Source organism: Geotrypetes seraphini, chromosome 8, assembly GCF_902459505.1.
Source record: "Geotrypetes seraphini chromosome 8, aGeoSer1.1, whole genome shotgun sequence".
Classification (NCBI taxonomy): Eukaryota; Metazoa; Chordata; class Amphibia; order Gymnophiona; family Dermophiidae; genus Geotrypetes; species Geotrypetes seraphini.
In genome coordinates, this window is record NC_047091.1 from 63,417,607 (window position 1) to 63,431,210 (window position 13,604).

The 13,604-nt window shown below is 45.5% G+C and overlaps 1 protein-coding gene across 1 annotated transcript in view; it reads right to left on the reverse strand.

Annotated features, from left to right (window-relative positions):
* The window catches only part of KAT5 (lysine acetyltransferase 5), a 267,178-nt gene that overhangs the window by 189,512 nt on the left and 64,062 nt on the right, over window positions 1-13,604 (reverse strand). The window contains 1 exon segment of the mRNA XM_033954195.1: window positions 5,507-5,573. Coding sequence (XP_033810086.1) covers window positions 5,507-5,573 — 67 coding nt within the window.

Genomic DNA, 13,604 nt, shown 5'->3' on the forward strand with positions numbered 1-13,604 from the left:
TCTTGAGGAACCGTAATCAGAAATGGCTGCGCAAGTTCTCAGGGCAGTCTTATGAGACTGTAAGAACTTGTGCAGTAATTTCTGATTGCAGCTTCGCACAGGGCAGGAAGAAAAATCGCTCCTGCCTTGCTTCACTGTTAGACCACCTGGATTCAAAAGTTATGTTGTAGAGGCATCCAGGAGGGAAGTGGAGTGGTTATCAGTTGGCCAGGACAGGACATGAGAAGGATCACTTCTGTCCTGGCTCACCGCTGGATCATCAGGGCTTAAGGTAGGCCCATGGGAGGCGGGAGGAAAGCGTGGTGGTTAATAGCTGGCAGGGATAGGACAATGGGAAGAATTGCTCTTGTCCCGGCTCACTGCTGGACCACCAGAGCTTAAGGCAGGCCCAAGGAAGGCCTGTAACAAGTCCGGGGGGGGGGGGGGGGAGCACACAACTTAAGGACCTCAATATAAACAGAGATCCCTATTTTTGGGCCCATTTTGTCCCCAAAATCTCAATTTATATTCGATTATTTATGGTATATGGAACCACTACCCTAAATTACCTTAAAGGCCAAAAAGTAGAATATAATAATAATAACTTTATTTTTCTACTAGTCTTTAAGCCCGTTACATTAATGGGTGCTAGAATACGTCTGTCTTTCTTTCTTTCTGTCTTTCTCCCTCACACTGTCTGTCTTTCTATCTGTCTCTTTCCCTGCCCCCTATGCAGCAGCATTTCTCTCCATCCCACTTCCCTGTGCGCAGCATTCCTTCCCCCTCCATGTGCAGCAGCATTTCCCTCTGCAACTTAAGTGCAAAAGTCTTTCCCTATAATCAGGGCCGCCATTAATCTACAGGGTTTTGGCTGGGAGAGGGAAGAAATGCATGCACGTGTACCTGTTGCCAGCTCCACAGCTTTACCATCCTGCAACTCAGACACAAACACTTCCACCAAGCCCCACACTCCATTCTCTTCCGCAGCCTGAAGGAGAGGAGCAGGGACAGGGGGGAGGAGCCACGGCTTGGAGGTGTACCGGAAAGCGCAGCAGCAAAGGCACCGTCCACAGCCGGCGAGGTCGTACATCGGGATGAAGAGCGCTCTGCGCTTGCACCTCTCACGAAAGTTTCTTGCTTTTTATTAAAGATTCTTTATTCATTTTAAAACTTTCATCAAGTGTACAAAAATTATAACAAATAAAATAAATTTAAGCACTTGTACATCTTATCATTATATCTTATAGTTATAAATATAACCCTCCTCCCACCCTGAGATCCCTCTAGTTATTTTTATTTTCATATAATAGAAACCCACCCCCCACCCAACTCTAAATCTTACATAGTTAATAGAAAAATATTAGAAAAATGGCATCAATCATGACAAAAGGACGTTAATAGTTCCCAAATTTTAATAAAGTTTTTATAATTTCCATTCTGCACCGCTATTGATCTTTCCATTCTATATATGTGACATACTGAATTCCACCAAAACTTAAAATTAAGCCTACTATGATCTTTCCAGTTATTAGTAATATGTTGGATGGCAACTCCAGTCAAAATCAATAAAAGTTTATTACATATTGATATCTGACTCTTTTTTCTCATAGACATACCAAAAAGCACAGAATCATAAGATAACGCTACATGGTTTTCCAATAAACAATTTACTTGATCCCAGATTGAGTTCCAAAAGGCTAAGATATGGGGACAATAGAACAAAAGATGATCCAAAGTCCCTATATCCAGATTACAATGCCAGCATCTATTAGACAAAGAACTATTTAACTTTTGCAATCTAACTGGGGTCCAAAAAGCTCTATGTAACGAAAAAAAACAAGTTTGTTTCATAGACGCTGACATTGTACATCTCATTCTCCAAGACCAAATTTGTGGCCATTGAGATGCTGAAATATTATGCTTAATCTCAATGCTCCAAATATCCCTAAGAGTATTTTTAGGCTTTTTTTTTAACCAAATCACTAATAGTTTTATACCACTGTGCGGCCTGATGTCCCAGAAAGTCCGCCTGAAAACATAAAAATTCTATGCTAGGTTGAGTATTCAAATTTTTCCATTCAGGGAACCCTGCCTGAATGGCCTGCTTCAATTGCAACCAATGAAAATATTGTGATTTGTGAAGCCCAAATTTATGTTGCAATTGTGTAAAATCCAGCGGCTTACCATTAGTAATTACATCATTTAAAGTTCTGATTCAATTTATTTCTCTGAGGTCACGTGACGCTATGAGCCGCTAGAGACGTGTTCTAGCTCGGCTCCGGGACCCCGATCCTCCACACGTGGTTTAACTTCGCCGAACCAGAAATTGATCGCGTTTTTCAGTGGCGACATCGACCGGGCACGTATGGAAAAATATTTGACTCGTTCCCAAGAGTCTGCCCGCAAGCAATTCGCCCGCTCTAAGCACCCTCGTTCGAAGCCCCAGGAAAAGAAAATGGCGGCCGCATCAGGTACGGCTGTGTCTGAATTCACAGACACGGCATTGGCCGACATAAAAGGCGCTATTGCTCAAGTGCTGGGACCCCCACATAGACACTATTACGTCTCAAATGTCCAGACTGGAACACCTTTTAACTGAAACTGCTTCCCGCCCAACCGAACTTGAACAACGGGTTTCTAATACGGAAGATACAGTTAATTCGCACGAAATGGACATTGCGGCCTTGCAAGAAACGGTGCGGCAACAGGCTGATAAACTTGATGACCTTGAAAATCGGTCACGCCGCAGCAATCTGCGCTTTTTGGGCGTCCCTGAAACTATCCCAGATGCTCGCCTGCTTAAGGAATTAGAGGACTGGCTCGAGAGGGAATTCCCAGATGCTGTGACCCCGGGCTCCCCCTGTCTGGAAAGGGCCCACCGTATAGGCGTGCGGCCTGCACGTGACGCGAGACCTTGCGTGGTGATTGCCAAATTCTTAAATTATAGACACAAGCAGGAAATTCTACACCAATACCGGCTTCAGAAGGATTCTCTGAAACTGAGGGATTCTGTTATTCGTCTCAGTCAAGATTATTCCCTGGCACTTACTGATCAACGCAAGGCTTTCTACCCACTTTGCACGCGGCTGGTGGAACTTCATCATCGGTTCTTATTTGTGTACCCAGCCTTATTGAAGATTCAGCACAATGGCACATGGCACTCCTTTTCGGTAGCCACAGAAGCACAGGATTTTATCAATGTGAATATTGGTTCTTCTAAGGACCCTCCCTGACTTGCGTGACTTAGCTAGGGTCTGTTACCTAGCTAGAATACTGTCTGGATTTATCCTGTATTGATATTGGTTTTATAGCTCACTATATCTGTTTACTGTATACTTGCTTAGGAGGATTGGGGTCCCGTAGGGTGTCTTCATGTAGCCTGTCAACTTCGACATGTGAATAATTGGTTTTGTGAGACTAATTACTTTTCTGCTACTCAGATAGAATGCTTAGCCTTTGCTCCCTATCATTTTAGCTATTTGATTCATGTGAAATGTTTACCACCAGGGAGCTTCATTATGGGGATTTTTACTCTCTCCCATTCGAAGGGCATGGAAATACCTTTGCACTCAGTTGGCTATTAGACCCGATGTGACTCCCTGTCTTCCTATTACCGGTAATGGGGACTTTCTCCCTGGTATGGGACTGGAGTCGCATCCTCGGTGGTCTGGGAAGGGTCTATTTTATCTGTATGATGTACTCCAAACTGATAGTTCTATGTAGTCCTATCAGATGTTATGTGACTCTTCTGCCTTTAGAACTGGTGACTGGTTCTCTTACGCTCAGTTACAACATTATGTGCATTCCCTTCCTGGTTCTGCTTTGACTGAGGCTGTACAGGAGAAACTGTCCGAAGCTCTGTGTCTCACCGCACAGTTACCTATCCCCTTACGTTTTCATCACCGCTCCCTCCAGGAATTGGCTGGTGACTTGGACTATGCTGCGCTAGCTGTTAAATGGACTCAAGATTTACATGTCCCCATCTCTGCTGATATGCTTAAGCGGAGTGTTTCCTTGGGGGCGAAATATTTGGTGTCTGTAGCAGAGAAGGAACGATACTACAAATTCCTGGTTCGGGCATATTTTGCTCCTGTTAGAGCCTTCCATGCTCATCTTTGCGCTACCGATCATTGTCCCAAGTGTGCAGCGCCTAGAGCATCGTTGGGTCATATGTTTTGGCTCTGCCCGGGCATATGGGCTTTTTGGACACGTGTATGTCACCATCTTTCCTCTTTCTGGAACTGTACTTGGTCATCTACGGACACTTTTATTTTCACACTGAAGCTGTCCTTACACCCGGTTCGCCCGGGTGCTGCAGCGTTTGCTCGGAAAGCTATAGTTATGGGCATCAAGACTATTCTACAATGTTGGCTGTCTTCAAACACCCCGTCCGTGTCTCATTGGAGGACTCAAATGATCCAGCTGGCGGGATATGAACGTTTGGCTATTTCAGATATGGACTCTAAAAATCTGGCTCCTTTTACCTCACATGTTGGTTGCCTTTTTGTTCTACTTTACAACCCTCTGTACGTAGTAGACTGCTTAATTAACTAACTGACTGTTGGTTGTTGGATTGACTGTTCCCCTGGGTGGGTGGGTGGGGGGTTGGAGGGGGTGGGTGTGGGGGGAGGTAGTTTTCTTGTTTACGGATCTTGCTTGTATTGTTTCTTCAATGTTTTTTGAAACGAATAAACAGATTTAAACATAAAGTTCTGATTCCTGCAATTATCCAATGTTTCCAGACGACCTTGAAACTGCCAATTTGAATTTTGGAGTTTAGCCAAATGGATTGATTCGTTGAGTTATTAATAGTTTCTTGCTGACGGAGAAAGTTTATTTTTTAGTTCAAAGCCGCTACCGCGGCTCCTCTCTCAAGCCGCACCTGCGTCGGAGAAGGCTTCCGATGCAGGCGGGGATCGAGAGAGGAGCTGCTGCTGTACCTTTAAACTTAAAAATAAACTTCGGCCGATAGTGCCGAGGCAGGCAGGAAGGAGAAGACTGACGGTTGAGGCTCGGAAAGGCGACGGCAGGACTCTGCGTTTGCTCCCTCCGCCGCCTGTGGTGATGTAGTAAGCGCGCATGCGCACTCTTGCAGGCACAGCGCAACAGATCAGGGAAGCACGGGCTAAGAGTGCGCATGTGTGCTTAGAGTTTTATTATATAGATACCGCCATAGTCAGACGACTTCTAGGCGGTTCACATCGAAAGAAGGCTGGACATTCAGTGAATTACAAATTCATGAGGGGAATGTTACAGAAGAAAAGGGTTGTAGGGGTGGGAATGTAAGAGGGGTTGAAAGGGGGAGGGAAAGTGAGAGGGGGAGGAATTGCCTGAAGATTGCTTCGGGTTTGTAGGGGGGAAATGCGTAGTGAGCGCGGATTGGTCTGTTTAAGTGATGAATTTGTCAAACAAGAGTGGTTTTGATAGATTTTCAGAATGCGTTGTAGGTCTGAATGGTTTTATTTATGTAGTTTCCCAGGGATTTTCTAATTGTCAACAGCAGACAGAAAGAGGCTAAGATACTCACGCCACTCATCCTCATTGTCTTGGTTTCTGCGGAGCACTGGCAAACGGCAGCCCTCGATCACCTCACCCTATTGAGGTAAAACACAGGCATCATGATAGCAGTAAGGGGAGAAAGAGAGACAAGAGCAGCGAGACATTGTTCAGTTTAAATTTTCACACTGCAGCACAAAGAATAAAATGTTTGTAGAGCTTTCCCTAACTCACCCAGGGCTAGCAAATCAGTATGCATTATACTTGATCACAAGGGAAAAACTTGCATTGTATAGGGTAGAACAGTGGTCTCAAACTCAAACCCTTTGCAGGGCCACATTTTGAATTTGTAGGTAATTGGAGGGCCTCAGAAAAAAACAGTTAATGTCTTATTAAAGAAATGACAATTTTGCATGAAGTAAAACTCTTTATAGTTTATAAATCTTTCCTTTTGGCTAAGTCTTAATAATAATATTGTAATTTATAGCTAAAGAGACATATGATCCAAGAAACTGTTTTATTTTACTTTTGTGATTATAATAAACATACCGAGGGCCTCAAAATAGTACCTGGCGGGCCGCATGTGGCCCCCGGGCCACAGGTTTGAGACCACTGGGGTAGAAATAGCAGCAATTTCCAGATTACTGCTGCTTTTATGAGGGGCGATGGACTATGAATTGCTTTTGCACAGAAATAAAAGTCAAACACAGAAATTTGTATTTATTGATGAATCCCATGCTATACTAGCATTCAATACAGTGTTCAACAATTTAAGTAAAACCATTTTAATAAAAGCGGAGACAAACATACAGATGGGAGAAAATAAACCATCCCAGAGTATACAATCAGATTATAATCAAAAACCCTGGTAAAAGAAAGAGATACACACTTCTGAATAAGCAATTTGAACAGTTTTTTTGACTTGGACTTTTCCCCTCATGGGATGTTTAATAAACAGGCTGGGAAGAATTATTTCTTTTATGAGCCTGCCCAAATGAAGGCATCGATTCAAACCCAAGAAAAAATGTTAATAGTTTTCCCCTTGAATAATTATAGAGATTTTCAACTATTTGTGAAACGGCAAATTAAATTAAATGAAAACATTTTCAGGACTGGTTATGCATTGCTTCTTCTTATAATTGTCTCCTCTCAATTTGATTGTGTGATGTCAAGATCTAGACCAGTGTTCTTCAACCACCGGTCTGCAAAAATTTCCTGCTGATCCGTGAAGAATTTGTGTCCCCTGCAAGTGCATGTCTGTCTCCCTTCCGGCTTGGCTGCTCCTTATCTTCAGCGCCAGCTGTACTTGTTTGCCGTTACAGCGTACAGTGACTCTTGCACACTGCATGTGACCGACACGAAACCATTCGAAGTAACTGCCTGGGATCCCCGGCTGACCGGAAAGGCTTACCTCCGACGTCAGCTCTGACACTGGTGGGAAGCCCTCCAGTCGGCTTCGGCGGAGGGGGGCCTGGTGCGAGGGTGGGGGACTGTTGGACTTGCAGGCAATAGGGAAGGAGGGTGCCTGCTGGAGTCACGGGCAGCTGCAAGCGCGAGGGGAGCTGCTAGTGCTGATCTGGCTTTAGCAGAAGGGTGCATGCCCAGCTGGATGGCCCTGAACAAGTAAGGGAGAGAAAGGATAACGTGAGAAAAAAAGGGAGAAAAGAGGGGTGGGAGCACGTTGGGACATGAGAAGGGGATGAATCTGGGACAAAGGTTGGAAGGCAGGGAGGAGGGACACGAACTTGGGACACAAGGGAGGGAATAGAAAGGGAGAATTGTTGGGGATAAGTGTGTAAGTAAGAGGGAAGGAAGGTACACATGGGGAAAAGAAGAAAGAAGAAAATTGCTGAGCATAGAGAAAGAGAGAGAGAGGAGTGAGGTAGAGATAACATGGGGAAGAGAAGGATGAGAGTGAGAAATGGTGGATATGGTGGTGGAGAGGGAACAGATTGAAGGGGTTGCAAGGGGGAGGAATGTTGGACATAGTGCTGGAGAGGGGTGATAGAAGAAGAAATGTTGGGCATGGGGGCTGGTGAAAAATGCTGCACATGATCCGGGGGATGAGAGGGAAAAATGTTGAATATGGCTCTCTCTCTCTTTTCCCACTCCCTATACACAGGATGGAGACAGGGACCAAGCTGTGGGGATGGGGCGAAGATGTTTTTTTAAATTTCAGTCTTAGTTTGCCAGTCCACAAAATAATTATTTTATTTCCGCTGGTCCACAGGTGTAAAAAGTTAAAGAACACTGTACTAGACCACTCCCCCCCCTGGGGTTTTGCTATGGCTGACAGATTTTGTCAGTCTATGCTTGAAAGAGGATATGTACCCAAAAGCTATACCAGCCATTGCCCTGATCCCTATAACCAAGGCCTCAGAACTTCATTTAACTAGAGTTGATAACTTTAGGCCAGTGGCGGGAGTATTATGGCACACCAAATTATAGAATTCTGTGTAAACTTACACCTCACTGACTCTCTTCACCTGGTAGACGGCTTCCAAATTTCACAACACGGATTCAGGGCGATGCACAGTACCAAACCTTTACTGCTCGAACTGACATCAAAGGCGAGATCCTACCTGAGCAGAAGCAAACAGACAGTTCTGCTTCAGTTGGATATCTCGGCCGCATTTGATGACATCGATTATTCCTTACTACTTCTAAAACTAAATGAACTAGTTATGCACGGAGTGGTACTAAAATAGTTTGCAGAATTCCTAAAGAACAGAACATACGAAGTAAGGAAAAGTTCCAAGAGGTCCCAAAAATGGAACACTTTCTGTGGTGTTCCAAAATGCTCTCCGCTATTCCCTTCCCTGTTCAATATTTACTTGAGAGCCCGGGGCATGAGCCTTAACTTACATCAAAGTCCATTCATTCTCCTATGCAGATGACATCTTCCTTCTCTGCTTAGCCAAGGAATACTTTAATAACACACTACAATATCTAGCAGGGGTCATTGAGGATCTGAGTGCATAGACGCAGAGGAACTTCTTTAAATTCTTCAGGCTAAGACAACTTAGATCTGTAAGACAAATTTTAAGCCAGAATAGTTTCAGGATTGTTGCACAGGCTGTCCTACTCCCCTATCTGGACTATTGCAACTCTATATTCCGGTATAAAAAAGAAGGAATTCAAACAATTAAAACTGCTTGGGCAGACAAGCAGGAAAGGAGAAGCAGAAGGAGAGAAAAGCTCACGAGAGGGGAAGAAGAGGCAGGAGAGAGCAAGGGGCATTGACTAGAGGTAGCTCTGCCCACCCCCACCGTCATCCACCGGAGCTCCTCCTTAAAAGGGGAGGGGCCAACAGAGCTGAGTTAATCAGGCTTGGACAGGCAAGAAAAGGAGAAGCGCAGGAGAGGGGAAGAAGAGGCAGGAGAGAGCAAGGGGCATCGGTGAGAGGTAGCTCCGCCCACCCACCCACCCACCCCCGACATCATCCACCGGAGCTCCTCCTTAAAAGGGGAAGGGCAAATGGTGCTCAGCCGTTCGGCACACGTCGAAGGCAAGCGTTAAAGGCGCTTGCCTTAGTGAGAGCACCATTGTGAAGTGCCTTAAGAAGGGATGAGTCACTGCAAAGAAGAGCAGAGGACAACAGCAGTCACAGAGGACATACAAGCAACAAGCAAGCAAGGGTAGCAGGTAACACCAAGGATGCTACATAAGGAAACAGGGAGAAGCCACTTCAGACAGCAGATCGGCAAGAGGACAGCAGACAGAAGCAGGATGTTGAGCTACCCAGTTTTCTGCACCGTTTGCCATATGTATGACTACCTCCCCTCTGGGAGGCAGTCTTATGTATGCGAGGAACTGGAGGGCCTGAAGAAACAAGTCAGACTCCTAGAAGGCAGAATACTGGAACTAGAAGCACTTCGAGCAGTGGAGGAGGAAGACAGAGAGGCAGAAAACTTCAAGACAGAGGAAACCATTGAGGAAGAACTCTGGGAGTTAGAGAAGTTCATCGAGAAGGCATACAGGGAGGCCGTGGAGAATCACCAGCAACAGTGGAACTGCCAAGATACAATTACAGTGAGTAAGGACCACCTGGAGGACAACCACAAGGAAGATATGGGTGACAAAGCAGCGAGACCTGGAAGAAGCGGAGGGAACCCACAGGAAGACGAATCTGGTGCAAGCCAACGCCAGAATGAGGGAAGATGGAAGCGTGCAGAGGACACGGACCTTAGGCTGGAGAGATGGACATACACCAGGGACACTGACCTGCAGCTGGGGAGACAAGAGAAGATAAAGAGGACAGGGAACGTCGTGGGGGACTCCATCATCAGACAAGTCGACAGCCACATAGCGGGAGGAAGACAGGATCGGCTGGTGGCCTGCCTACCTGGAGCCAAGATAGAAGATATAGTGAGCCGCATTGACAGGATCATCGACAGCGTGGAAGTGGAAGATACGGTGGTGGTGATCCACGTGGGGACAAACAACGTGAGCAACAGGAACAGAAGAAGGACTGAAGGACCAGTTCCAGATGCTAGGAGGGAAGCTGAAGACCAGAACGCTGATGGTAGTGTTCTCAGAGATCCTGCCGGTACTCAGGGCCGACGAGAAGAGGCAGACGGAGCTGCAAGCAGTCAACGCATGGATGAGGCGCAACTGGACAACATTCTGGAGGAAGAACAAGCTATACAGGAAGGATGGACTCCACCTCAGCGAAGAAGCAACATCAAGAAAGAAATTGAGACGTTTTTAAACTAGGAAGAAGGGGAAAGCCGACAGTCGACCAAGAGTTGATAGTTTGGGAAACGGTATACCCAGAGGATACCATGCAGGAAGATAGCGGGGAAGACTCACCCGATCAAAGGCAAGACAGAAATCCTGACGAATCGAAAGGGACACAAGAGGGAAGGAAATGCAAGAAAGTAACAGGCTGCAAACTCAAGTGTATGTATACGAACGCAAGGAGCCTAAGGAATAAGATGGGGGAATTGGAAGCTATTGCACAAAAATATAACCTTGACATCATTGGCATCATGGAAACATGGTGGAATGAGGACAACGTCTGGGACACTGTGCTACTGGGATACAAGCTATACTGCAGAGACAGAGTAGGTCAAAAAGGTGGGGGTATTCCCTATTCATCTGGAGAGAACATGCCGGAAATGAAAAATAAGCTAGAGTTTCTATGGGCCAAAATTCCGGGAATAAATGGAACAGAAACGAATATCGGCATCTACTACCGACCCCCCAGGGCAGTCCGAAGAAACTGATAGAGAAATGACGGACGAGATTAAACGCAACTACAAGGGAGGCAACGCAGTTATCACGGGTGACTTCAATTATCCGGTGACTGGAACCTAGGCACCTCCGGCTAAAATAGGGAGACCAAGTTCCTGGATGCTGTAGGCGATTGCTTCCTGGAACAACTCATCAAGGAAAATACGAGAGGAAATGCAATTCTAGACTTAATTCTAAATGGACTACGAGGACTGGCGCAAGGCGCAGAAGTAGAAAGGATGCTGGGAAGCAGTGATCACAATATGATCTGTTCAACCTGGACACAGGGGCAAAACATCAATCCAGAACGATGGCCATGGCACTGAACTTCCAAAAAGGAAATTATGAAGCGATGAGACTCATGGTGGAGAACATAAGAACATAAGAATTGCCATGTCCAGAGAAGACCCTGGGTCCATCAAGTCCGGTGATACGCACACGCGGAGGCCCCGCCAGAAGTACCCTGGCATAGTTTTAGTCCCCATATCACTGTATGCTTCTCAAGGGAGATGTGCATCTAGTTTACCCTTAAATCCTAGAACGGTGGATTCTGCAATTACTTCCTCTGGGAGAGCATTCCAGGTGTCCACCACTCGCTGTGTGAAACAGAACTTCCTGATATTCGTCCTGGACCTGTCCCCCCTCAGCTTCAGTCTATGTCCTCTTGACCGTGTCACATTGGACATTGTAAATAACTGCTTTCCCTGCTCCATTTTGTCGAATCCTTTCAGTATTTTGAAAGTCTCGATCAGATCCCCTCATATAGTCTCCTCTTCTCAAGGGAGAACAACCCCAGTCTCCTAAGTCGTTCCTCATAGTCCAGGTTCTCCATACCTTTCACTAGCTTCATTGCTCGCCTCTGCACCCTCTCTAGCAGTTTTATATCCTTCTTTAGGTATAAAGACCAATCCTGGACGCAGTATTCCAGGTGCGGCCTGACCATGGCTCTATAGAGCGGTATTATAACTTTCTCTGATCTAATCGTAATTCCCTTCTTTATCATGCCTAGCATTCTATTTGCTTTCTTCGCCACCGCCGCACATTGCGCCAACGGTTTCAGGGTCCTATCTATCAGTACATCAGTTTTCCTGTTCGGTCTTTCCCAGAGTTACACCTGACATACTATACTTGTGATCTTTATTTTTTCTGCCTAAATGCATCACTTTGCATTTTTCCACATTAAAATTTATCTGTCATTTATCTGCCCACTTCTCCAATTGATTCAAGTCGCTCTGGAGTTCCTTGCTGTCCTTCTGCGATCTGATTGCCCAGCATAGCTTTGTGTCATCTGCAAACTTGATGATTTCACTGGATGTTCCTTCTTCCAGGTCATTTATGAAAATATTAAATAAGATGGGTCCAAGTACCGAGCCCTGGGGTACACCGCTAGTCACTTTTTCCTATTCTGAGAACTTCCCATTTATGCCCACTCTGTTTTCTGTTCTCTAGCCATTTGCCTATCCATCTTAGTATATCTCCCTCTATTCCACGGCCTTGTAATTTCCTGAGAAGTCTTACATGTAGAACCTTGTTGAACGCTTTCTGAAAGTCCAAGTATACAATATCCATCGGTTCTCCACTATCAATTTGTCTGTTCACTGTCTCAAAAAATTGAAGTAGTTCGTCAAACATGATTTCCCTTTCCTGAACCCATGTTGACTGGCTCTCATCAGGTCGTTTGTGTCTAGGTGCTTGGCTACGCAATCTTTGATCAGCACCTCAACCATTTTTCCAGGGACAGATGTGAGACTCACAGATCTGTAGTTGCCTGGCACTCCTCTCGATCCTTTTTTTAAATATCGGTGTGACATTCACTATCTTCCAGTTGTTTGGTATCTGTCCTGTTTTGATTGACAGGTTGGCAAGTTTTTGCAATAGTTCTCCGATTTCAAATTTCAGTTCTTTTAGGACTTTCGGATGAATTCCATCCGGTCCAGGAGATTTATCACTTTTAAGTTTGTCGATCTGGTGGTAAATCTGGTCCAAGTCCACTTCTACTGTGGTGAGGCTGTCCTGTACAATTCCCTTGAACACTTTCACTGTGTCATAAGAAAATAAGAAGTGCCTGTGCTAGGTCAGACCAGAGATCCATCGTGCCCAGCAGTACGCTCGCGTGGCAGCCCAACAGGTCAAGGACCTGTGTAGTAGTCTTCTATCTGTACTCCTCTATCACCTTTTCCTTCAGAAATTTGTCCAATCCCTTCTTGAACCCTAGTACCGTACTCTGTCCTATCACGCCCTCTGGAAGCGCATTCCAGGTGTCCACAACCCGTTGGGTGAAGAAAAACTTCCTAGCATTGGTTTTGAATCTGTCCCCTTTCAACTTTTCCGAATGCCCTCTCGTTCTTGTATTTTTTGAAAGTTTGAAGAACCTGTCCCTCTCTACTTTCTCTATGCCCTTCATGATCTTGTAAGTCTCTATCATATCCCCTCTAATTCTCCTCTTCTCCAGGGAAAAGAGCCCCAGCTTCTCCAGTCTCTCAGTGTATGAAAGGCTTTCCATACCCTTTATCAATCGTGTCGCTCTCCTCTGAACCCTCTCGAGTATCGCTATGTCCTTCTTAAGATACAGCGACCAATATTGGACGCAATACTCCAGATGAGGACGCACCATCGCCCGATACAACAGCAGGATAACTTCTTTCGTTCTGGTTGTAATACCCTTCTTGATTATACCTAGCATTCTATTCGCTTTCTTAGCAGCCACTGCGCATTGTGCCAACGGCTTCATTGTCATGTCCACTATTACCCCCAAGTCCCTTTCTTGGGAACTCTCACTCAATAACAGCCCTCCCATCGTATAGCTATACCTCGGGTTTTTGCTTCCTACATGCAATACTTTACATTTCTCTACATTGAACTTCAACTGCCATCTCTTCGCCCACTCCCCTAGC